General features: G+C 38.9%; 1 protein-coding gene across 1 annotated transcript; it reads left to right on the top strand.

Moving 5' to 3' along the window:
- The first annotated feature begins 1589 nt into the window (after positions 1–1589).
- On the top strand, positions 1590–23000 carry gpr4 (G protein-coupled receptor 4). Its single transcript, XM_028464618.1, has 4 exons — positions 1590–1730; positions 17442–18027; positions 20547–20811; positions 21644–23000. The coding sequence occupies exons 2-4, from the start codon at positions 17899–17901 to the stop codon at positions 22360–22362; spliced, it is 1113 nt and encodes a 370-aa protein (XP_028320419.1). The 5' UTR covers positions 1590–1730; positions 17442–17898; the 3' UTR covers positions 22363–23000.
- The last annotated feature ends 998 nt before the right edge of the window (positions 23001–23998 follow it).

The following is a 23998-nucleotide window of genomic DNA, read 5'->3' as shown; positions in this document are numbered from 1 at the left end:
AGCCCCCCAGACGCCCCCAACATCCCAAGCTGAGAGGCAGCCACCGCCCCCCCATATATGTTTAGTGAATGTATGAGGTGCAATTAAAAGAAAGGGGATGGAGGGGAGCGGTGGTCGTACCCTCCATCGTCGTACCTAAAATTGGAGAGATTGGTAGGACAACTTGAAGTGGGAGTACTGCTCCGGTGCCACTACTTAGTAGCACAAATGGCAGCCCCCTCCACCCCTAGCCCCACCATCCAGCCCCCCAAGGGTTGGGTATGGTTGTGTGGTGTGAGTGTGCCAGACCAGCTGAGAGTGAAGTGTCCATGTAGGAGGCCTGTGTGCCACATGGCGGGCCATCGGAGAGGGTAGATGGCACAGACGGGCACGCAGCACTGTGAGCCCCAGGGATGCAACAAGCAGCACAGACAGGGACCCACTCCACGGTGCCCCCGAAGCACAGCAGCACCCCCCACCCCACAGGTGCAGCCGGGCACCAGCCACATACCCCAGCGGTCCAGGGGGCGACCCCCACCGCACCTGAATATATTTTATTATGGTTAAATATTGGACTTATAATTACAGTTTGTTAAAAAAGAAACCATGAATAAAAACACACATCATCTTATTGTTGGATTTAATCATCTCATACTTTACTAACTCACCTGTTGTCTCAACGCGCTAGGATCCATGTTGCATCTACGACTTCCTTCGCACTACGAGATGCTTCGTGCCTGTGATTGGAAACATATCAGCCAATCACATGAGGTTGTTTTGTTGACTAGGAATCATGGAACATTGTTACGCTGTTTTGTTCTGAATTATGGCACAAAAATAACAGCGTTGTTATCACATCACTGGAGCCATGAAGCGTGCAAAAAGCGCGACTATGTTCAAGCGACTCATCACGGGCGATTTAAACAACTTTAAGCTGTTTCCATTACCTTTGGAAATCGAAATAACGCAATAAAAACTGGTAATGAAAATTAGAAAAAAAAACTCAAATATCGTCGAAAATTTTGACGCGTTCATGAAGAATTTTTTCAGATGTTTCGATATTGAAATGTGTCGCAAAGGTGCTATGGAAACACTTTTTCTGCAATTACATGTTACAGTATGTGACATACCTGGTCACATGACCACTTCTCTCTGAGAAAACAACATGGCGCGGTATGTTTCTTAACCTTAGATTTAATAATGATTGATTACTGCCACATTAGACGTGAAACAACAAAGAATACGGAGAGTTCTAAGGAGGTTTAGAGCGTCCGTCTTTCTGCAGCAAAGACTCACGGGAGTTACGAGGCTCCTCCCCAAAACAACGTTCAATGGAAACACGTTCAAAGAGCAATTATACTTGTGAAAATGTGTAATGGAAACCCAGCTATTGTCGTGTTGTTGTATTAGCGCTCAAATGAATCCACTGCAGTAAATGTTGGGCCGCTTGTGGCCCGCGGACCGTGGTTTAACACCCACTGATTGTAGCTGCTGCATGTGCTGATCAGCTTCTTTATTATCATCAGCTGCAGAACATTTAGAGGAGGTTCTATCAGAGCTCCTCCTCCTCTGTGTGTGTGTGTGTGTGTGTGTGTGTGTGTGATCTCTCTCTCTCTCTCTCTCTCTCTGACGCAGAACTCACTGCGCGTTTTCTCGGTTCTTGGAGGACTTTGTTGGACTTTAGTGTTTGGATGTGATGTGAAGGAAAGAGAGAAACACAGAAGGACTGATAGAGGAGTGAGTGGAGCCAAGTAAGTTCTGCTTTTACTCATTCACTGAGATCTGTTCTCATTTTTGCGATTGGTTATATCTATCTATCTAGTATCTATATATCTATTATCTATCTATTATCTATCTATCTAGTATATATCTATCTATCTATTATCTATCTATCTATCTAGTATCTATCTATCTAGTATATATCTATCTATCTATTATCTATCTATCTATCTATCTATCTATCTAGTATCTATCTATCTATCTAGTATCTATCTATCTATCTATCTATCTATCTATCTATCTAGTATCTATCTATCTAGTATCTATCTATCTAGTATCTATCTATCTATCTATCTATCTAATATCTATCTATCTAGTATATATCTATCTATCTATTATCTATCTATCTATCTATCTATCTATCTAGTATCTATCTATCTATCTAGTATCTATCTATCTATCTATCTATCTATCTATCTATCTATCTATCTAGTATCTATCTATCTATCTATCTATCTATCTATCTATCTATCTATCTATCTATCTAGTATATATCTATCTATCCATCCACTGATTTAGATTAGTTTCAGTCTAAATATAGACTATTTCACTTATCGTCTAGTTTTATTTGACTAAAATAGAAAGAATAGTTGATGTATTTGACTTCCTATTGGATGACTGATACCAGCAAGTCCCGCCTTCCATTCAACCAAAGATGAGTTTTGATTGGATACCTTCCAAAGAAAAGAGGAAACAAATTATTTCTGATTGGATTTTGTTTCTGTTTTAGTTTTTATTAGTGAACAAAAGTGTCTAATGTTTTCAAACAGTTTAGATTAGTCGTAGTCTATTGTCTTTAAAAAACTATGATGGAAACACACACACACACACACACACGCACTTGATGGTTGAGGGTTCGATCCCAGTACCTGACTATGTGTCGAAGTGTCCTTGGGCAAGACACTGAACCCTAAGTTGCTCCCAGTGGTCGACTAGTGCCTTGCATGTCAGTCCTGTCCCACTGGTGAATGAACTGATGTGTAAAGCGCTTTGAGACTGTTACAGTGGTGATAAAGCTCTATATAAATCATGTCCATTTATTATTATTATTAATATTAACACAGGAAACAATAGTTTGTGTTGTTTCCTGTTCTGTATTTGTTTGTTTTCACTTTGTGTATTTTTTTTCTTTATTTGTGTGTATTTGGAGTCATTTTGTGTATTTTTCTCTCATTTTATGTATTTTTGACTTCATTTTGTGTGTTTTAGTTGATGTTTTGTGTGTTTTCGTTGTCTTTTTGTTGTCTATGCCTTTTTGGAGTTCTTAGTGTATTTTTGTAGTTATTTTGTGAGTTTCTGAACTCTGAACATTGAATGTTGTTTCCTTTCTGAACCTTAATCATGAAAAATAGAAGATATTTTTGTCTTTGCACTTCATTAAAAAGCTTTATTTCTTCTAAAATATGTGATTGCAAATTTTATTTGTTATTTTTATTAGATTTAAAGAAGAATAGTCCACATATTTATTTATTTAAAAAAAGGTCACACTTCATTTTTAACCAGGGTCACTGAGAATATTTTATTTTTCAAAAACTTTTGGAACCACTGTCATAAATAATCATTCTTCATCATATCACACATTCCTATGGTATTTATGGTGGCTGAGGGTTAGCATTGTGGCTAACAGACATGCTAAACCATTTTAACATAATCTAAGGTGATTTCATCATAACCATCCAGACTTCTGTAAATCATCTGAAGCATAAAACAGTGAAATTCTGAACATTCTTATTGATGATGTTTGGTCTGATTTTAGAAGGTTTAATAGTGAGTAAAGAATGTAGAAAGGTGCTGATGTTTCTCTGGTGTCGTGTTCCACTATAACGTGATGATGCTCAGGTTCTCCTCCTCCTCTTCTTCTTCTTCTGTGGATGTTAATCACAGTCATTACTCGTCTAAGTGCTGCTTTCACAGCTTCATCACTCCTTTCTCCTCCTGAGGGAACTCCTCTAGTATCACGCCTGTCCTCCTCTGTGAACCCTGATCTGATAGTGAGGAACACACACACACACACACACACACACACACTCCCTTATGTCAGTTCCTCATAACACTTATATTATGATAAGTCAGTAATACGTACAATATTAGACCAGAGACGACAAATGTTATCACAGTAGGGCCACGAACATGTGATTTTATCTGATCTGAGGGTCACATGATCATTAGAAATAGAACCAGAGCATTATTAATTATCATTATTATTATTAACACAGGAAACAACAGTTTGTGTGGTTTCCTTTACTGTATCTGTTTGTTTTCACTTTGTGTATTTTTGTTGTCATTGTTTAGATTTTTCTGTTAATTTTGTGTATTTTTATCATTCTTTTGTGTATCTTTCTTTATTATTGTGTGTATTTGTTGTGATTTTGTTCATTTCTCTCTCATTTTGTGTGATTTTGTTGTTATTTTGTAAATTTTTGTCTCATTTTGTGTATTTTTGTGGTCGCACTTGGTGTTTTTTGAATAATTTAGTGTTTATGGGTATGCTTTTGTCTGCATGTATTGGGACTATATATTAGTATTAAGTATATTTGGTATGTTTATTAGCTGACGTGATAACATGTGATTAGGTAAAACACCAGTTGTGTTACATAATGACTGATGATTGTATGAGTGACAAGTTGTGTTTACTTTGATCAGACACACACACACACACACACACACACACACACACACAGATGGTGTCATGTGACGCTGCAGTCTGATCTGATTGTGTCTCTCAGCAGTTTCTGATGCTTGTGCGGTTTTTTTCTCGCAGCCTAAAAGTCTTGTTGCTCCCCTGGTTTCACATGCTTGGCTGGTTGTCATGGTGATAACCCTGGCTTGGGTTTCCTGCAGACACACATTTCTGTACACGTGTCACTCTCTAATGCTAATGCTAATGCTCTGCAGTGATAAGTCAGCTCATCACACAACACAGCTGTGTGTGTGTGTGTGTGCGTGTGTGTGTGTGTGTGTGTGATCTTAAAGATGTAAACCCATGTTTTAATCAGAAACAAAATGGGTTAAATTGACAAAAAATGGTGGAAAAGGTGGTGAAAATGGTTCAAAGTGTCAATATTGGAACAATTAGTTTGAACTGACAAACAATGGACATGACAAATGGTGAATGTGGTTAAATTAGCAAAAAAATAATGATGAAATCTGGTGAAAAAAGGTTAAAAGTGACAATAATGGTTCAACGTATGTGACATTAGGTGTAAAAGTGGTGGAAAGGGTTTATAAGTGATGAACATGTCTGGAAAGTGGAAAAAATGTGCAGAAAAAGCATTAAATGTGATGTAGAAGTGTCAGAAATGGGAGAAATGTAGCAAAAATACATTAAAAGGAGGTTGAGAATACCTGCTAGAACGTGTTTTTAGTTTGTGACAGAGGGAGAACATGCAAACTCCACACAGAAAAGTCTCACGTCTTCCATGGTATTGAACTGAACTATGAATTACGATCTCTTTCTAATGTCTTCTGTCGACCGCTGATTTTTTTGTGAGCCACTAAAAGTGGGTCAGTGACCCTCATTTGGGCAGCGGCCCACAACTTGAGGATCTTAGCTGTGAAGTGAGGCAGACAGGAAACGGTAAACGAGTGGTCGCGTTTTTAATAAACGGTTTCATTTTTCATCACAGAGTTCTGTTTGACTCGCTGCAAACTGCTAATGACAATAGAACCGACCAATCAGACGGGAGGAAACAAAACAGGATATGACACAGGAAACAACCACATCCTGACACACACACACACACACACACACACACACAGGTATACCCATCACTAACTATTGTCATTTATCTCATATTTCTCTGCTGTAACTGTGCTGAATGCATCTCTGAGAACCTGTTTAGAGTGAAATTGATATTTTTGCTCCTTTTGATGTATTTTTGCTACATGACTCACATTTCAATGTCTTTTCTGCACATTTTTCTACTTTCCAGACATTTCCAGCACTTATAAAACCTTTCCACGTAATGTCACATATGTTGACCCATTATTGTCACTTTTAACCTTTTTTCATTACGTTTTCTTTCTGTTTGTATCCACTCTAATTTACAACTTTTATCCAATTTCTGTGGTTTTTAAAATCCCATTTCAACACCTTTGTACCATAGACTGTAAAAAGAATGGATGGGACAAACTCCCGGTGGAGTGAAGCTTTTATTTTTAGAGCCTCCTCAGTGATAACAGATGGGATGTGAATCAAACTGGAACGTTAAAATACTCGTCACATCATTTTTTTCCAAACCTAAACTCTGCTGTGATCATTAGTTATTATCACCTACATTGTGTTCAAGTGCTCATTTTTCTGTGAACCTTGTTTTAAAATAAGTTATTTCAGGTTGGAAAAACGGGATTTGACGTCATATATGACAGTGATTGACAGCTGTCGCTCTTTTTGTGACTTGCAGTTACGTCGTGAAGGAATTTCCAGTGGGAAAGATATTTATGTTCATGGCGTAGCTGGGCTGCGTAAGTCATCAGGGCAGTACGCTAAATGGGCGGGGCGAGTTTCCAGGGCTCCTCCCACCTGACCCTACTGCACAGACTCTGGCTCCTAAATTACAAGATGGAAACGCCCCTAAGAACGTTGAGTGGGAACAGCTACAGTACACGCCCACTGCTTTGATTAGTGATTAAAACCAGGATTTCCATCTTTAAGATGACTATAATAATAATAATAAACGTTCCTGGATAACAGTGGATATTATTCAGATGAATAAATAAATGTGGTTATCACAGATTCATAGAACAATAGACCATCATTTTACTGACTTTATGGATGGACCCCAAAAATCTCCCCTTTATTCCCCCTTATAGATGGTCCTGTCTCCACATGACTGTTCTTCAATGTTCATGTCTGTGTTCAACCACCTTCAGCTACAGTAGGGGTCCCCGCTCTCTGAGACCTTTATTTTGGAGGGTCCCCACTCTCTGGGACCTTTATTTTGGGGGGTCCCTGCTCTCTGGGACCTTTATTTTGGAGGGTCCCCACTCTCTGGGACCTTTATTTTGGAGGGTCCCCACTCTCTGAGACCTTTATTTTGGGGGGTCCCTGCTCTCTGGGACCTTTATTTTGGAGGGTCCCCACTCTCTGGGACCTTTATTTTGGAGGGTCCCCACTCTCTGAGACCTTTATTTTGGGGGTCGTGGGCTGAATAGGTTGAAAACCACTGAGTTATGACAGAAAAAAGAGGATTAAATTGTGATAAATGGTCCTAAACGTCCATCACTCCTTCCTGTGCAGAGGACGAGCTCAGTGATTGGTTCCTTGCTCAGCGCTTTTATCACAGGCATTAATTCTCTCTGCAGGGCGTCATGGCGACCGTTGGAGCGTAAAATGAAGGGTCAGGATGAAGTACCTGCTGCAGCCTTCATTTCTCTTCACTTTTCCTCATTTTGTGCTGATGAAGGACTTTTGATTTAGGTGCGCTTTATTTCAGCCGCTGCAGGATGGTTGATACACACATTGATTCTCTGTGTGTAGTGGCACGTTAATACGGTCTGTGGGAGGGGTTACAGGTGGAAGCTCCACCCCTTTCTGCTCACATGGGCCAACCTGTATAGGTTAAATGTTGGTGGTGTGGATGAGTTTGTAGTGAAGGCGTCTGTATTTTATAATCAGTGTGTCGTATTCTGGCTTTATTTAGAGCGACCCCCAAAACTAAACGCACAAAACGACTGGAAAAATGACAAAAAATATTTATAATCACAGAAAATACACAAAATGACTTCAAATAAGAGAAAATATCAGCAAAAATGCACAAAGTAACCACAAATAAATGACAGGAAATATGTAAATAAATAAATAAAAAACACCCATAAGATTACTAAAAAACAAAAATACACAAAACAACAAAATCACACAAATCCTTTGTTTCCTGTGTCAATGCTCCTATTGGTCAATATTCCAATGAATGACGAGAATGTTGATCATGTGACCCTCAGATCAGACACTATTTATACTTACATGCTCTTATACTTATCCATTTTATTTATTTTACTACTGTGAAGAACCTTTTTGTGATAAAAGTTTCTTTTTATAGATGCTAGCTGCTCACTGGAGCTTAGCTTAGCTTAGCTGCTAACTAAAACTTATTTTCTGCTTTAAAAGCCTTAGAAAAGCTGAACTCGTCCAATCAGACGTTATGAAAACATGAGCAGGAAACATAACAGATTTCCATAAAAACAAAGAACCATTTATTAGCGCTGCTACACAAAGGATCAAAGCTCCTGTTCTGTCCTGGATCAAAGGTTCTCTCTGGTTCCGCACCAGGTGAACATAGTGATGGAAATGTAGCCACGCCCCCTCCTCAAGCTTTATTTAGAAACAGGAAGTGAGTGTCCTGTGCTGTGATAAGAAATGTGATTGTTTCCCGTTTTACATTCTTTACATTTTTATGATTCATTTTCATCCCAGCCTTCAAACCAGGAAGCTAGCAGCTAACGGCTAACGGCCTGTTTATGGTCCATTCAGTCCATTTATTGCCACGTATAAACGCCAACATTGGAAAACTACGACGGCATTTTAGAGCCACGGTGAAGATTTTGAGAAGGAAGTAATATATATTATCACAATATCTCATAATATTGCAATAAACTCACAATGTTACGTAAATAAAGTTTAAATATGAGGGAAAGACGTATAATATTACAAGTCGCACTATTATGATTTAAAAAAAAGTTGTTTGTAAGAATGAAGTTGTAAATAGAAAAAAGCTCCAATCTGGAAGTAAATCATATTAAATTACGACTTTATTCTCATACAATGATGACTTTCTTATTGTAATATTGTACCTGATTCTCATAAAATTCAGATTTTTACTTGAAGTCTAACAACAACCTCTCAAATGTAATCTCTGTGTTCGTCTGTTTGGATTTTGTCTTAGTTTTCCCAAAAAAAATATCATTATGTTTTTATTAATATAGACTTTTTTCAACCATTACAATATTGATAATTTTGTACTTCCTCTGCAAATAAATGATAACCTTAAATTCTTATCATTATATTCTGAAAACAAACAATATGCAGTTTATACTTTTAATTAACTTCTTCTTCTTCTTCTTCTTCTTCTTCTTCTTCTTCTTCTTTTTCTTCTTCTTCTTCTTCTTCTTCTTCTTCTTCTTCTTTTTCCTTCTTTTTCTTCTTCTTCTTCTTCTTCTTCTTCTTCTTCTTCTTCTTCTTCTTCTTCTTCTTCTTCTTCTTCTTCTTCTTCTTCTTCTTCTTCTTCTTCTTCTTCTTCTTCTTCTTCTTCTTCTTCTTCTTCTTCTTCTTCTTCTTCTTCTTCTTCTTCCTGCTGCTGCTGCATGTTTATTTAAAAAGTCGTATAGGAAGAAATATAAACATAGATGAATAAATAATGCATTAATTATTATTAAGTTGGTGTAAAAACATGATAGAAAAGTTAGAAGTTCATCTTTTTCTCATTCTGTGTTTTCTGTGTTTATGTTGTTCTTTTGTGTATTTCATCATGTTGTGCATTTTTCTTTCATTCTCTGTGTTTTTGTAGTTTTTTTGTGTTACGAGTCATTTTGTGTTTCTGGAGTCATTTTTTGCATATTTTTGGAGCTGTTTTGTGTATTTTCTTGTCATTTTGTATATTTTTCTCTCATTCTGTGTTTTTGTGGTTGTTTTGTGTGTTTTTATCATTCTTCTTTAGTTGTTTTTTTATGTTATGGGTCATTTTATTGTCTTTTTTGTGTATTTGTCTGTGATTTTGAGTGTTTTTGGAGTCCTATTGTACATTGACAGTTCTAAAGCGTTAGTAAATGCTAACGTGGTGTGTTCCTGTTGTTGTTCTAATGACTGACACGTCAGTGGTCAGTGCTGTGTGAGTTTTTTCCTCTGCTGATACGACCTAAATGAGCACTTAGGTGCATCCTGAGCCTCTCTAATGACACACTTTGGTAAAAGCCCGTCATCTTCTCTGTGAACTCACCTGAAGTCACCTGTGGTATAACGTTATAATCACCAGTAACACAACATTTACCTGACCACACACAATTACACCGTGGTTCTATTTTAGGCCTCGCTCCACTCGATTTAAACTGACTTTAGGCCACGTCCACAAAGACTACATCTGATTGGCTTATTTAGCATTAGGCCCCGCCCCTTTACACTTACAGTACTGAAAATGAGCTTCTGATTGGGTGAAATTAGTGGTAGATTTGAGAAACAAAGTGATGTCACTGCATTAGTTCTCATTAATACAGCCAATGCTGGTACTAAGCAATTTAGCGCCATGGGCAAGAGTTTAGGTGGCCGCTAATATAGATATCCTCCTCACGCTAGAACCTGAATATCTTTGTATTTTTAGAAAACCCAATAATAATAGCTACTTAAAAATAACACTCAAGATATTAAATAGAAATAAGTCATAAATCACTTTATCCATTTTTTTCTTTGGGATTTTTTCAGTTGGGATTTTGTTCTCCTGGATTCCGACTGTTGTGATATTGTCAGTTGTTGTTTTTTTCTGTGGGATTTTGTCAGTTAATCTATTTTTTTAATTAGGATTCTTGTCCATTGGGATTTTGTTCTGTCACCGAGGTGTGGATGACTTAAACTAAAGACTAAAATGGATGATATTTCCAAACCAAGCATGTCGTTCATGTTAAATGAGCCAATAGGAGGTCCTTTCTGTGTGGGTAGATAAAACAAACCTGTTCACGAGTATCACCACAAACAGGAACATTCCACCCCCCCCACCCACCCCTTTAGTGCTGGCTGCATTAGTGTGAGATATGATGAGTTCTGTCTGAGGACCAGAGGATGACAGGAGGTGTGAGAATGATTGAAGACACAATATGAGAGGGAACGCTTCATGGAAATCAATGCCTTTAATAATACTTTGTTTCCTGCATTTTTCCCGTCACTGAACAGTTGTTCATTTGTACCCTTTGTAACCAACAGTTTCATCACACACCACATGTCAGATATGCAGCACCCACATAGGACACAAAATGAAAACAAAAATACACAAAATGACGTAAAATATACACATAATGACAACAAATGTACATTAACACAACAGAAACACAAAATGATTACAAAAACATTCAAAATGACAACAAAAATTACACAAAATTAGACAGAATTACACCTAAAACCACTCAAGATGTCTACAAAAACTACAGAAAAGGATGCAATACAAAAATACAAAAAATGACATCACACAATCACTCCATAAACACACAACATTAAAGTACTCAAAGAACACACAAAACAAATACAAAAACAAAAACACACAGAATATTAATAAAAAGACATACAAAACAACAAAAATACACAAAATGAAATAAAAATATACAGAATGACAAAAAAACACAAAATGAGATCTGAGGTGTGTTCCATAAAGGAGGTTTAACAAACTCTGAGTCTATCCATAAACTCTAGGTCAACATACCCTCCATGGTAAACTCTGTGTATCTGATTCATTACAGCTGGTATGAAGTGGATCAATCAACTCTGAGTATGTAAACCTTGGGTTACTGACGTGCACGATAAAAAGCCATCATCAATGGATTGGAGATTTACTCGAGCTGCCATGGCAACCACCATAGAGTGATTTATTCACCGTAATAATGAAATAAGTCAGTGTTTGATGAATATGATCCTGTTCTAAAGGTGTGTTCAGTCTTCAGTGATTATAGTGATTAAATCACCTGTAATTAGTAACACTTTATGATCACTTCATCACTTTATCTCTTCAGTGACGTGACGAGTGGTGAATAATAATAATAAAATGTGTCTGAGGAGACGTGTCAGCATCATAGGATGTCTGCATAGAGAGTCCTCCTGTTACACTGGATATAAACACAGTAAATGATGCTTCATATCTAATCATTTATATTGATTTTTAATGTAATATTATCACCAGATTCATCTCTACGTCATAAAAAATGTCATAAAAAACACTGAAGTGGGACGCGAACCCGGAACTCGTCACTTTCAAGTGCAGTGTCACAATTCACTATGACTTCATAACTTCATAGACGTATGATCTACAGATTTAACTGTATAACAATATAAAACAATAATCAAGCCTTAAAAGTGTATTAATTTAAATGATCATCTCCTCCTTTATATTATCTACAGGTTTGTATTCAGTGAACTTTACTACAGACGTCAGTAGATGTTTTAATGTAGATCAACCTCTCAGTGACTTTCACTAAATGATCTACATCTACAATGTTAGAAAGAAAACTATAACATAAATCAACACAACATTAGTAATGATGTGAACACGTCTGTGGTGTGTGATGTCACTAATGTGTTTCAGAGAAAAGTGTTAAGGTTTATTAAAGTGTTCAGGTGGGCGGAGCCAGGTAGAAACCCAGGGTTTATTTGATAAAACCTGTCAGTGACCAGGTTTAGTTCACGGACAATGTTACCATGGTAACATACTCAGAGAAGAACATACCTCACGTTTATGAATGAGATACTCAGAGTTTCATCATTTGAGCCTGAACATAATCAGAGTTTGAACATAACGTACTTTATGGAATAAACCTCAGACACAGAAAAGGAAACCACAAAAAGCATTTGTTGTTTCCTGTGTTCATGTGTGTGTCAGTCCTTGCAGTGTAATGTGTGTGTGAATAATGAGTATTAAGATGTAAACGCAGTGACTTATATAAACTGTTGACAGAAAACGCTGAGATTCCAAAACACTGAAACAATCAGGAAGACGTGCTGATGTCATTGTGTGTCTGTAACTGACTGTTTGTCCATGTGTGTTACAGACGCACAAAAACACACACTTTAGCTGTATTTGAAGCAACATAATGGAAACGAGGTGTGTGTGTCTGTGTGTGTGTGTGTGTTGTGTGTGTGTGTGTGTGTGTGTGTGTGTGTGTGTGTGTGTGTGTGTGTGTGTGTTGTGGTGTGTGTGTGTGTGTGTGTGTGTGTGTGTGTGTGTGTGTGTGTGTGTGTTGTGTGTGTGTGTGTGTGTGTGTGTGCGTGTGTGTGCGTGCGTTGTGTGTGTGTGTGTGTGTGCGTGTGTGTATGTGTGTGCGTTTGTGTGTGTGTGTGTGTGTGTGTGTGTGTGTGTGTGTGGCGTTGACATGTGAGGACAGAATGTTGCGTGTGTAATCACAGCTGTTATGTTGTAAACAAATCCTGGTTTAACGTGTTTACATATGTAAAGAAAGTCAGTGGTGAAAGTAATGGATTACAAGTACTCACGTTACTGTAATTTAGTTGTTTTTATAGGTACTTATAGTATATTTCAAAATCATTAAAAAAAAAAAAATACAAGAAAAATAACTCAAAAAACTACACAAAATAATAACAAATATTTGACAGAAAATACTCATAACGACAAAAACACATCCACACAATGATGCAGAAAACACACAAAATGACTTACATTTCTACACCAAACTATTACTGTACACAAGCGAGAGGGAGGCTGCTGCTGCTGATGATGATGATGATGATGATGATGATGATGACACAATCCTTCTCACATATTTGCATTTAAACACAGGAAAGGGAACAGTATCATAATGCAAAGTAAACTTTAAATGTTCCCGCGTTCAGAACTTCTGTGTCAAACTTGGGAAAACGTGTAAAGGTAAGAAACATTCACTACTGATGCTAATGCTAATGTTTAGCAAAACATAAATAGATCGCCAGGATTACAGCACAGTGTTGTGAAAATGAAAGGATTAGTTTCAACAGAAACATGACGTATTATTGCTTTATTCCAGACTCCGTTAAAAAAACGTTGATTCGAGTCGAGTCGAGTCAACTACTGTCATTCAATTTAATCACATGCTCCATTTGTCATGCCCTTTATTAACCAATTTCTATGGTTTTTAAAATCTCATTTCACCACATTTTCAACCATTTTTGGTCACTGTTAACCCATATTATTTATTATGTAATTATCTATAAGCTTCCATTGTTACAGTAGATGTTATCAGGACTGAACCAGTCTGTGATCACTTCCTCCATCAGGTTTATTTTGGGTTTGTTTGTATTGCAGTGGGTTTATTTTATGATGTTAGTTGTACAGTATATTTTATATTCTGTATTTATATGTGGGGACTTCTCCTTTTGTAGAATGACTGTGATTCAGTTCTCTCTGATGTCGGACTTCAGTGAACTCATGGTGAGGTTGAAGAAACCAGTTTGAGGTTTGTGATGTGGAGGATTGACCTGCTGGAAGTAGAGCAGACGACTGAACCATTAGGGGCTGGAAATGGTCAGCAACAACACTCAAACCATGACTCAGCAACAACACTCAAACCATGACTTAGCAACAACACTCAAACCATGACTCAGCAAAACACTCAAACCATGACTTAGCAACAACACTCAAACCATGACTCAGCAACAACACTCAAACCATGACTCAGCAACAACACTCAAACCATGACTTAGCAACAACACTCAAACCATGACTCAGCAACAACACTCAAACCATGACTCAGCAACAACACTCAAACCATGACTCAGCAACAACACTCAAACCATGACTTAGCAACAACACTCAAACCTTGACTTAACAACAACACTCAAACCATGACTCAGCAACAACACTCAAACCATGACTCAGCAACAACACTCAAACCATGACTCAGCAACAACACTCAAACCATGACTTAGCAACAACACTCAAACCTTGACTTAACAACAACACTCAAACCATGACTTAGCAACAACACTCAAACCATGACTCAGCAATAACACTCAAACCATGACTCAGCAACAACACTCAAACCATGACTCAGCAACAACACTCAAACCATGACTTAGCAACAACACTCAAACCATGACTCGGCAACAACACTCAAACCATGACTCAGCAACAACACTCAAACCTTGACTTAGCAACAACACTCAAACCATGACTCAGCAACAACACTCAAACCATGACTCAGCAACAACACTCAAACCATGACTTAGCAACAACACTCAAACCATGACTCAGCAACAACACTCAAACCATGACTTAGCAACAACACTCACATTAACCCCTTTATATCCAGTCTTCATTGGCTTCCAGTCAGTTTTCACATTGAGTTTAAATTTTTTGTCCTGATTTTCTGTGCGTTGCGTGGTCAGGCCCCTCAGTATATTGCTGATTTGTTGTACCCCTACAATTCGGGGCGCAGCCTTCAGGCCAGGGTCTTCTAAAGATCCTTAAAACTAATTTTAAAACACGGGGAGACCTAGCGTTGTAGACTGTTGCCTCCAGACTCTGGAAGGACCTTCACCAGTCCCTCTGGGAGCTTGACTGTGGACTCTTTTAAAAAGCATTTGAAGACTTTGCATTTTGAACTTTTGTTTTTGTTTTTATGATGACGCTTCTGTTATTTTAAATTCACCTTTGTTTCGTACAGTATTTTGTGATTTTTATCTGTGAAAAGCACTTTATAGATAAAAATGTACTTACTCAAACAAAGACTCAACTACAATCCTGAAAACATGACTCAGCATTAAAACTCAAACAATGGCCCAGCATTAACACTAAAATCATGACTCAGCAATAATACCTCGGTAGGCTGAGTTGATACTCATGTAGGCTGTGGTGTCCAAACCATGGTTCAGATGAAACTAAATGGTCCAAAAATGCACAGAGAAAGTTTCCCTAAGTATAGAAAAACAGGACCAAATTCTCTACAAATCATTTTACAATTCTGCTAGTAAAGGGTAAACCCAATGTAAATTAAGATCTTGAATGATGCTGATATATGAATAAATGTCAAATATGAGATAATATTTAGGAATGACAGAGCAGCACTTTCTCCAACATATAATTTAGCTCTCTGCTGTGCACTAACTGATCTATTTTATAAAACAGGTTAGTGAGAAGTGTCTCTTCCACTAATATCAGTCACTGGACCGTTTCCCCTCACGTGGTTATTTAGGCGGGGGGCGTGTGGTGCTGACAGACCACTTCCTGGTCCCGTTACCCAGGAAATCAAGCCTTACTCAGCACGCTGCAGGACATTTGTGTTGTTATTGATCCAACGTCTGCCCAGGTCTGATAACCATGTAAAATGATCAATTATTCAGATTCTGACCTTTTGGGTCGGAGGGATTCACATCACTTAGCATGTTATATGAGCCGTAAAGATAAGAAAAGCAGTGAACATGCTCATCTCACCCCACACACACACACACACACACACACACACACACACACACACACACACACTGACCACATTCACTTTATTCATTTCATACACAAGGCAACTCAATGTGCTTTACATGATAAAACATTCAATTGTTTAAAATCAATAAGAACATTTAAAATCAGCAGTAAAATAAATTCAAATCATCAACAAACACATGACATCAACAACATGACCATAAATCATACGTCATACGCCTTTAAGGACTCGTTAAGTGTGTTAATATCTTCTGTCTCACAGCTGAAAGGTTCAGGGTTTGATTCCTTTGGAGAAAGCAGTGTTGCATTTATTTTTAAGTGGAACAAATCAGGAAAAATGGTGTGAAAATCAAATTAATAAAAGAGCTAAATGTTGACATAGAGTAGTTATTCTCTATTTTGTCGTATCTGAAACGAGTATTACCAAAAAGGGTAAAACTCAAATATCCTAAAGATATATTAGTATCTTTACTGTCAATGAACTTTCTATTTGAAATGACTACTCTATAATATCTGAAATTAAATAATATACTGTATGAGCTCATAATCAATGCATTTCCTCTAATTATTTATAACAATAATTTTAAAGGCCTTTGAACCTTGAGTTTGTTGCAAATATGAGATTTTGAAGAGTTAAAATAACATTAAGATGTTGAAATGAGTGTTACATCATTCTGAGGGATGCAGAGGTGTTGTTATTTTATTACTAATATTATTATTTAAACCTGAAAGAGTCGCTACAGGAGGAATGGAAAGCAGCTGAAAACGTGGATGTGGACGAAGGCGTTTTCAGGTGAAGTGATTGAAAGCACATGTTGGCTCAGATCCAAGACGTACAAACTTTACATAACGCTCATCCTATGTCCGTGGAATCTTCCCCATGAGTCCGTGTCAGCATGTTCACTGTTATCTCACCACATGTTCCATATGGAGACGTCTGCCTATAGGAAGGTCACTGCAGTCCCACCATGAGCTGCTGCTGCTTCTGGATTCTTCTCCTTCATTTCATACACTGTCCCCAATGCTAGCAGCAGCTAAACTCAATATAGGAAAACAATAGATGGACTGTGTGTGTGTGTGTGTGTGTGTGTGTGTGTGTGTGTGTGTATTTCATTCTCCCTCAGTGACGGCCAAACCATTTGTTTCCTGTGAGGTCAGGCACCGGCGCGGAGAAAAACAAAGGTTATTGGTTATTTAAACTAAAATAATATCTGGTGATGACAGGTTGAAGAACACTCATTATAGTCTGATAGAAAACAAGTTCTGATGAAGTACGGCCGGGCCCGCGGAATGTCTCCACGCCGAATAACACGTACCACGTTCCAGAGAATTCAGTGAAATGACTCATTTCCACCGAGTAAAACAAATTAAATTGTGCGACGTGAAATCGTAATCTACGCTGAATTACCTTTGAAACTATTTATCACATGACTATGTTCCGTTAAATGTAGAAATGACCAGAATAGGGGGGTGGTTGTTTCCTTGACACTTGTGGTTTAATGAAGCTAAGTGCAAGTTTAAAAGAACAAAACTAAACTAGTTCCATTCTCTTTGTTTCTCTTCCAGCATGGATGGATGGATGGATGGATGGATGGATGGACTGACCCAGAGAGAGATGGACTGTGACATCCTTCCACTGTCTTAATTAAAGCCTCTCATAGCATGTGTCATCAGGACCTTGGGACTCCGCCTCTCACTCCCATTAACCCTGGCAGACCTTTAGCAGGTCTTTGGCAGATCACTGGTCTCTGAAAGATTAATGAGGTCTAGTCTAGGTTTAGAGTCACCATGCTCTGTGTAACATGTCCTCTGCTGAGGGACACATGGAGTTAAGTCTGTGAAGTGTGAGAGAAGAGGAGGAAACATGAGATGCCACTATTCTACGTTCTCTACGTTCCCTATATTCCCGCGCTGCTCCTCCATGGACTGCTGGATGCGGGAGGCCCAAGTCCGGGCAGTGAAAAGACAGAGCTGAGACCTGCTGAGCACACACACAAACACACACACGGGCGCACGCAGGACAATGTGCAACATCTCCTTCTGTAATGTGGACAGTAAGGTGGACCAGTACTTCCAGCCAACGCTCTACATCATAGTCATCATCCTGGGACTGCCCACCAACTGCATGGCCCTGTGGGCGGCCTACATGCAGGTGACACACACACACGCACACACACACACACACACACACGCACACGCACACGCACACGCACACGCACACGCACACACACACATTGACCAAAAAAAATACTTAAAATGAATCCAAAAAGGCACAAAAAACACAGAAAAAACAATTAACGACAACAAAAACATAAAGACAACAACAGAAAGACACTAATTGAGAGGAAAATACACAAAACTACAACAAAAACACACTAAAGGAAAACCTAAATGCACAAAATGACAAAAATGATTGATTTTTAAAAACACATAAAATTTCCCCAAACCACGAAATACAACAACATAAAGAAATAAATTGTCAGAAAAATAAACAAAATCACTCCAAAATACACACATGTACAAAAAAATACCCAAATCAACAAATAAAATACACAACAAAGATACTCAACTCCAAAATACACACAAAAAAGACAGAAAAAACACAATAACATACAAAACAACTGAGAAAAAAAAAAACACTAAAAGAAAATACAATCAGTGATTTTGAAAAACACATAAAACGACACCAAAATACAACATAAAGCAACAAATTGACAGAAAACTACACAAAATAATTCCAAAAACACATAAAACCACAACAAAACCCCACAAACCTGTCCTTATCATAAAAGCTGACTTTTGTGGCACTGAATGTGATAAAAGTTGTCGATCTCTGGCCTTTAATGCATCGATTGTTTCTTTTTAAAGTTATGAATCAATACCAGGAGAGAGGTTTATCTCTGAGTGCTGAGGGAGTTCCCATTATAGAAGCTTTCTCTCTGTGGCACACAAAACAACACAGCCTGAGAACCCCTGATGCTCTGCAGAAAGCCTAATATTGAGCTAGCTAAAAACATGCAGGACGTGTCATGTAAGGTTGGCTCGATGCATTCAGGACTTTTATTTTTTTATAAAAGATACATATAAAAATTGCTGCATGACTTAAAAAGTGAATGTTTGCACAGAAACACGTTACGTGCATGATTCGGTGCAGCTCCTGTTGGTTTCTGAGTACGTAATTATCAGTAAAGCAGATAAAAACCTCTATAATCAGTGATTCAGTGTGAAGATCCGCCCCCTCACGCTCCTCTCTCCGCCCACGTTGCTTCATCTCTAAAAACTGACCTTAGCTGCAGTTTCACGCGTGGATGGAGGACAAACAACAATCCCACGCTGAAGTGAATTTCAACCATATTTGCTCTTGGAAAAGCAGAAGTTAGCTATGATGCAGACAGAAAAGAAAAGTCAACAGCAATCCATCGTCAGGCTGCTGAAGCTTACAGTCTCTGGGAAACACTAGAGATGTTCCTTTGACGGGAAAAAACACACGAATCTGGGGAAACATTAAAGGACTAACTTACACCTTTAATTTAATAACTGATTCTAATTTTCAATGCAAATAAATGAGCATTCAAACTGTGAAAAAGTCACAAGAAACATCACACGACATGTAGGACCTCCCACGTTGTGTTTAAAAACTTCCCAAATTCCTTTCCATGGTTTATCCCATTGGTTCCCAACCGTTTTGGGTCGTGACCCCATTTTGACATCACAAATTTCCTAGCCAAATATACCTATACTGATTATTAGAATTTTTTTTACTACATTTATTCATATATTTGAGTAAGTGAACATATATAATACAGTTATTTGTTAATGTGCAGTTTTTAATTTTAAAAATGATTCCACATCAACTTATGCTTCTCTGTGTCGTCATTCCCTGTTTAAATACTTTAGAGTCAACTACTGTTGTTCAATTTAAATTCTACTGTAATGCTTCAGTGGAATATAGGGTAATGTTAGCCGCAATGCTAACCCTTAGCCTCCAGTTTAACGGGAAAAATCCAAAGGAAATATGTGATATGTTCTCAAAACCTTGAATTATCTGCAGATAATCACTCCTACGTTTTGCACCAAAGCCTTCACAGCCGTGTGATTGGAGCTTCAGCTGTGATTGTGGCACAGATAAACTGATCACCAGTTCAGATAATACACCAACAGCTAAACCAGAGCCTTTTCACATTTGAATGCAGTCATAATAATCTCAGACATTAAAAATGAAAAACTTCAGATGACGCTCTACATTCATTTTCAGTCACAGGATAACATGATCACCAGTCCAACCTTAACACTTACAAGATTACGGGAGAAACTGGACATATTTGTGTGTTTGTAACACTTTCTAGACATTCAGTCTCCAGTTTTCTAGTAGTAGTTTTAAATATAGAATCATATAGAATTATATAGAAAGATTTTTTGTTTCTAAATTCCATATTTTCGGTCTGTTTTCACAGAGAATCAGAGACTTTACGTTTGTTACATTCATGATGGTCACTTAAGCAGCAGGAAGGATCCCTGGATATATTATTATTATTTAAAATTTCTAGACCACTAACGATATGTAGCGCGTTAGCCGCTAATGAATCTGTAACCTGGGTATGAGTGAACACACTTAAATTCCTTTACTTTCATTCCCTCTGTTAACTCTAACTCTCCTCCTGTTCGCCACAGGTCCGACAGCGTAACGAGTTGGGCATCTACCTGATTAACCTGTCTGTGGCCGACCTCCTGTACATCGGCACCCTCCCCCTGTGGATCGACTACTTCCTGCAACGTGACGACTGGATCCACGGCCAGGGCAGCTGCAAACTGTTCGGCTTCATCTTCTACACCAACATCTACGTCAGCATCGCCTTCCTCTGCTGCATTTCACTGGACCGATACCTGGCTGTGGCTTACCCGCTGCGCTTTGCCAAGGTCCGACGCATCAAAACAGGTACAGTACATCAGACAATCTACAACATCAATCGCCTGCTTTTTTGTGACTAATATTCTCACAAATTCATTCATCATTTTTCTACTTTTTTCCTGGATCTTTTAATAGAACATTTGTTTCTTTTTTTTCTATATGGTTTATTTTTGTTACAGTCACAATTTAAGTTTTATCAGACTAAGCCCACACACAGGTGGTCTGGAGAAGAAGTCTGTGTTTCACCATGTCTCTCTATCCTCTGTATATCTGTATATTTACATCTATGTCTCTGTTTAAAAGTAAAAAAGTAAGCACAGTTATCTTCGGGGCTGGGCCCTCCTTGCCCTGTACAAAGAGGTACAAACCTGATTTATATTCCACAGGGAAGACTAGCTCTGCTCAGTGACCTGGAGGTCATGTGAAAACTGTGTGTGTGTGTGTGTGTGTGTATGGTGGATGTGTCCAGACCAGCCCATTATCTACATTAGTCAGTCAGAGTGCGAGTGGTGCTGAACAGGGAGAGCTAGTGATAGGTGCAATAGTAACAAATATAATTTTATGCTGTATTTCCTCACAATTCAGAGACGTTGGACACTGAGCAGACACAATGATTACTATTACTCACGCAGAAGCTCCATCATTTTCTTTTCACTGATGAAGTTTTCTCCACAGATCGAGTCAGACGCCAATTTATGAGTTCCGTGTTAAAAAGTGCAATAACGGTTCCTATTCTTTTAACAGTTCTTCATGCTTCCTTTCTGCCCGCTATGCTCCTCCCACATTGGTTTTCATATATGACTTAGAGATAACGTTGTGACTTTGGTGCTCAGAGTATAACGTGTTTCTCTTTCTTCAGCGGTGGTGGTCAGCGTGGTGGTCTGGCTCATTGAGATCGTGGCCAACTCTGCTCCACTATTCCACGACGAACTCTTCAAGGACCGCTTCAACCACACCTTCTGCTTTGAGAAGTACCCGATGCAGGACTGGGTGGCGGGGATGAACCTCTACAGGACGTTTCTGGGCTTCCTGGCGCCGTGGACGGCCATGCTGGTGGCATACCGCGGGATCCTGGCCGCCGTACGCTGCAACGTGTCTACGGAGCGGCAGGAAAAGGCCAAGATCCAGCGCCTGGCCCTGAGTCTGATCCTGATAGTTCTGGTGTGCTTCGGGCCGTACCACGTGCTGCTCCTGGTCAGGAGCGTCATGTTCCTGAATCAGCCGTGTGACTGCAGCTCAGAGGAGAGCTTGTTCGCCTCGTACCACGTGTCGCTGGCGCTCACCAGCCTCAACTGCGTGGCAGACCCGATATTGTACTGTTTTGTCAACGAAGGGGCTCGGCACGATGTGGGCCGCGCCCTCACCACCCTACTGTCGGCTGCCTGCCACAGAAGCCGGCCCTCGCCGTCCCACGGTGACGTGCTCAACGCTGGCTCTGTCACCATGGAAACGCCGCTGTCTGTGAAGAAGCAGACGTGTGTTTACGGCAACGGAAACAAAACCAACAACTATAAGACTGAGCTGGAGGCTCTGAAAGAGGAGTGTCTGCAGATGACCATCCTTAGCGTCAGGAAGTGACCTCAGCGTCTGACAGGAAGTGACCTTAGCGTCTGACAGGAAGTGACCTCAGCGTCTGACAGGAAGTGACCTTAGCTTCTGACAGGAAGTGACCTTAGCGTCTGACAGGAAGTGACCTCAGCGTCTGACAGGAAGTGACATAGACTCTGCGTGATCCCACACCTGAGCCTGTTTCACAAAGCATCAGCTTGATTTAACTGGATCAACTCCCACTGCTCGGACCGGGCTCGTAAAAACCAGTCGGATGTTCAGATTCAAACTGGATTTTTTTTTCAAATCCAGGTTCGTCCAATGAGATTCCAGGATGTGACGACATGAGTTTGCACAAATGAAGGTTTACTTTACGACAGTCAATGTGACCAAAAGTTGATGTTCTCGTAAATATTCAATCATTTAAACTAATATTTCAAACCTGAGGCCATTTTAGGCTGAACGTTAAAGAGGAAGTAGGGGATTTTCAAAATAAAACACCATTTAATACAGTGGTTTCCCATAATTTTTCTGTTGCTTCCTCCTTTGAAGAATAAACATTTCAGGCCCCCCCATCGCACAAAATGCAACAAAATGGGCAAAAAAATGTTACCTGATTGAAAAAGGTCAAAATTGTGATTATTATTCTTCAAAAATTCATAAAAATAGGTATAAATGTGCAATCACATATTTTTTTTTTTTTGTTTTTTTTTTTGTTTTTTTTTTAAATGATTTATTTGGCTCTAGTGGCCTTTATATGACAGTTGCTTGACAGGAAAGGGGGTCAGAGAGAGCAGGGAATGACACGCAGGAAAGGGTCCCAGGCCGGGAATCGAACCTGGACCCGCTGCAGGTGAGGAGCTATAGCCTCTGTACATGGGGCGGGCGCTCTACCCACTGAGCTAAACACCGCCCCGCAATCACATATTTAAACAGTAATAATTATTTGAGTGTAACGACTATATATATATATATATATATATATATATTCTTTACCATTTTTATGCCCCCCAGTTTGGGAACCACTGTGTTAATATAATACAAAGATTGTAACCTTTCCTGGGACCTCTGTGTGGAGATTGCATGTGCTCCACTTGATTACGTTGGTGTTCTTCATGCATGGCGGGGTCCGCTTTACTACCACGATATAAAAACACGTTGCTAAACTAGCAAAGTGTGAATAATCGTGTGTTTATACATGACATGATGACACATAAATTCACATAGATTGAGATTAACCAGAAAATGAAGCAACACAACACACATGTCTAGATTGTGATTTCCCATTTGAATTATGCACAAACATTTCACATGAAACTACTTCTTCACTCTTCTTTTCCTTAGGAACGTAAGATTGTTTTATAAACAAAAGTTAATAAAATGATTAAGATCTTGTGATCTGGTGATCCTAGCTGTTGGGCTACGACCACAAACACATCTGGCAGGCGTTGGTATCAGTCCTGTTGTCTCGTCCTGATGTATTTATTCATGACTTTATTGTCACATTCTTGGCCTGATAAACACAAACAGACCAAACTCAAAGTGGTAAAGTGCTAATCCTGCTTTGTGAAACAGGACTGGGATTAAAAAAACACTGGAAACGCTTTGGCCCAATCAGCTTCCACCTGAAGTCCTGGAGAGCTGCTGTCCTGCACGACGGGTTCCC

The sequence above is a fragment of the Gouania willdenowi genome, chromosome 13, assembly GCF_900634775.1.
Source record: "Gouania willdenowi chromosome 13, fGouWil2.1, whole genome shotgun sequence".
Lineage (NCBI taxonomy): Eukaryota > Metazoa > Chordata > Actinopteri > Blenniiformes > Gobiesocidae > Gouania > Gouania willdenowi.
This window is presented reverse-complemented; position numbering and strand designations above follow the sequence as displayed.

Coding starts and splice junctions, on each gene's coding strand:
- gpr4 (XM_028464618.1), top strand. CDS start 17,899: ATGTGCAACATCTCCTTCTGTAATGTGGACAGTAAGGTGGACCAGTAC. Junction 18,028..20,546: donor TGTGGGCGGCCTACATGCAG/GTGACACACACA, acceptor TGTTCGCCACAG/GTCCGACAGCGTAACGAGTT. Junction 20,812..21,643: donor GGTCCGACGCATCAAAACAG/GTACAGTACATC, acceptor CTCTTTCTTCAG/CGGTGGTGGTCAGCGTGGTG.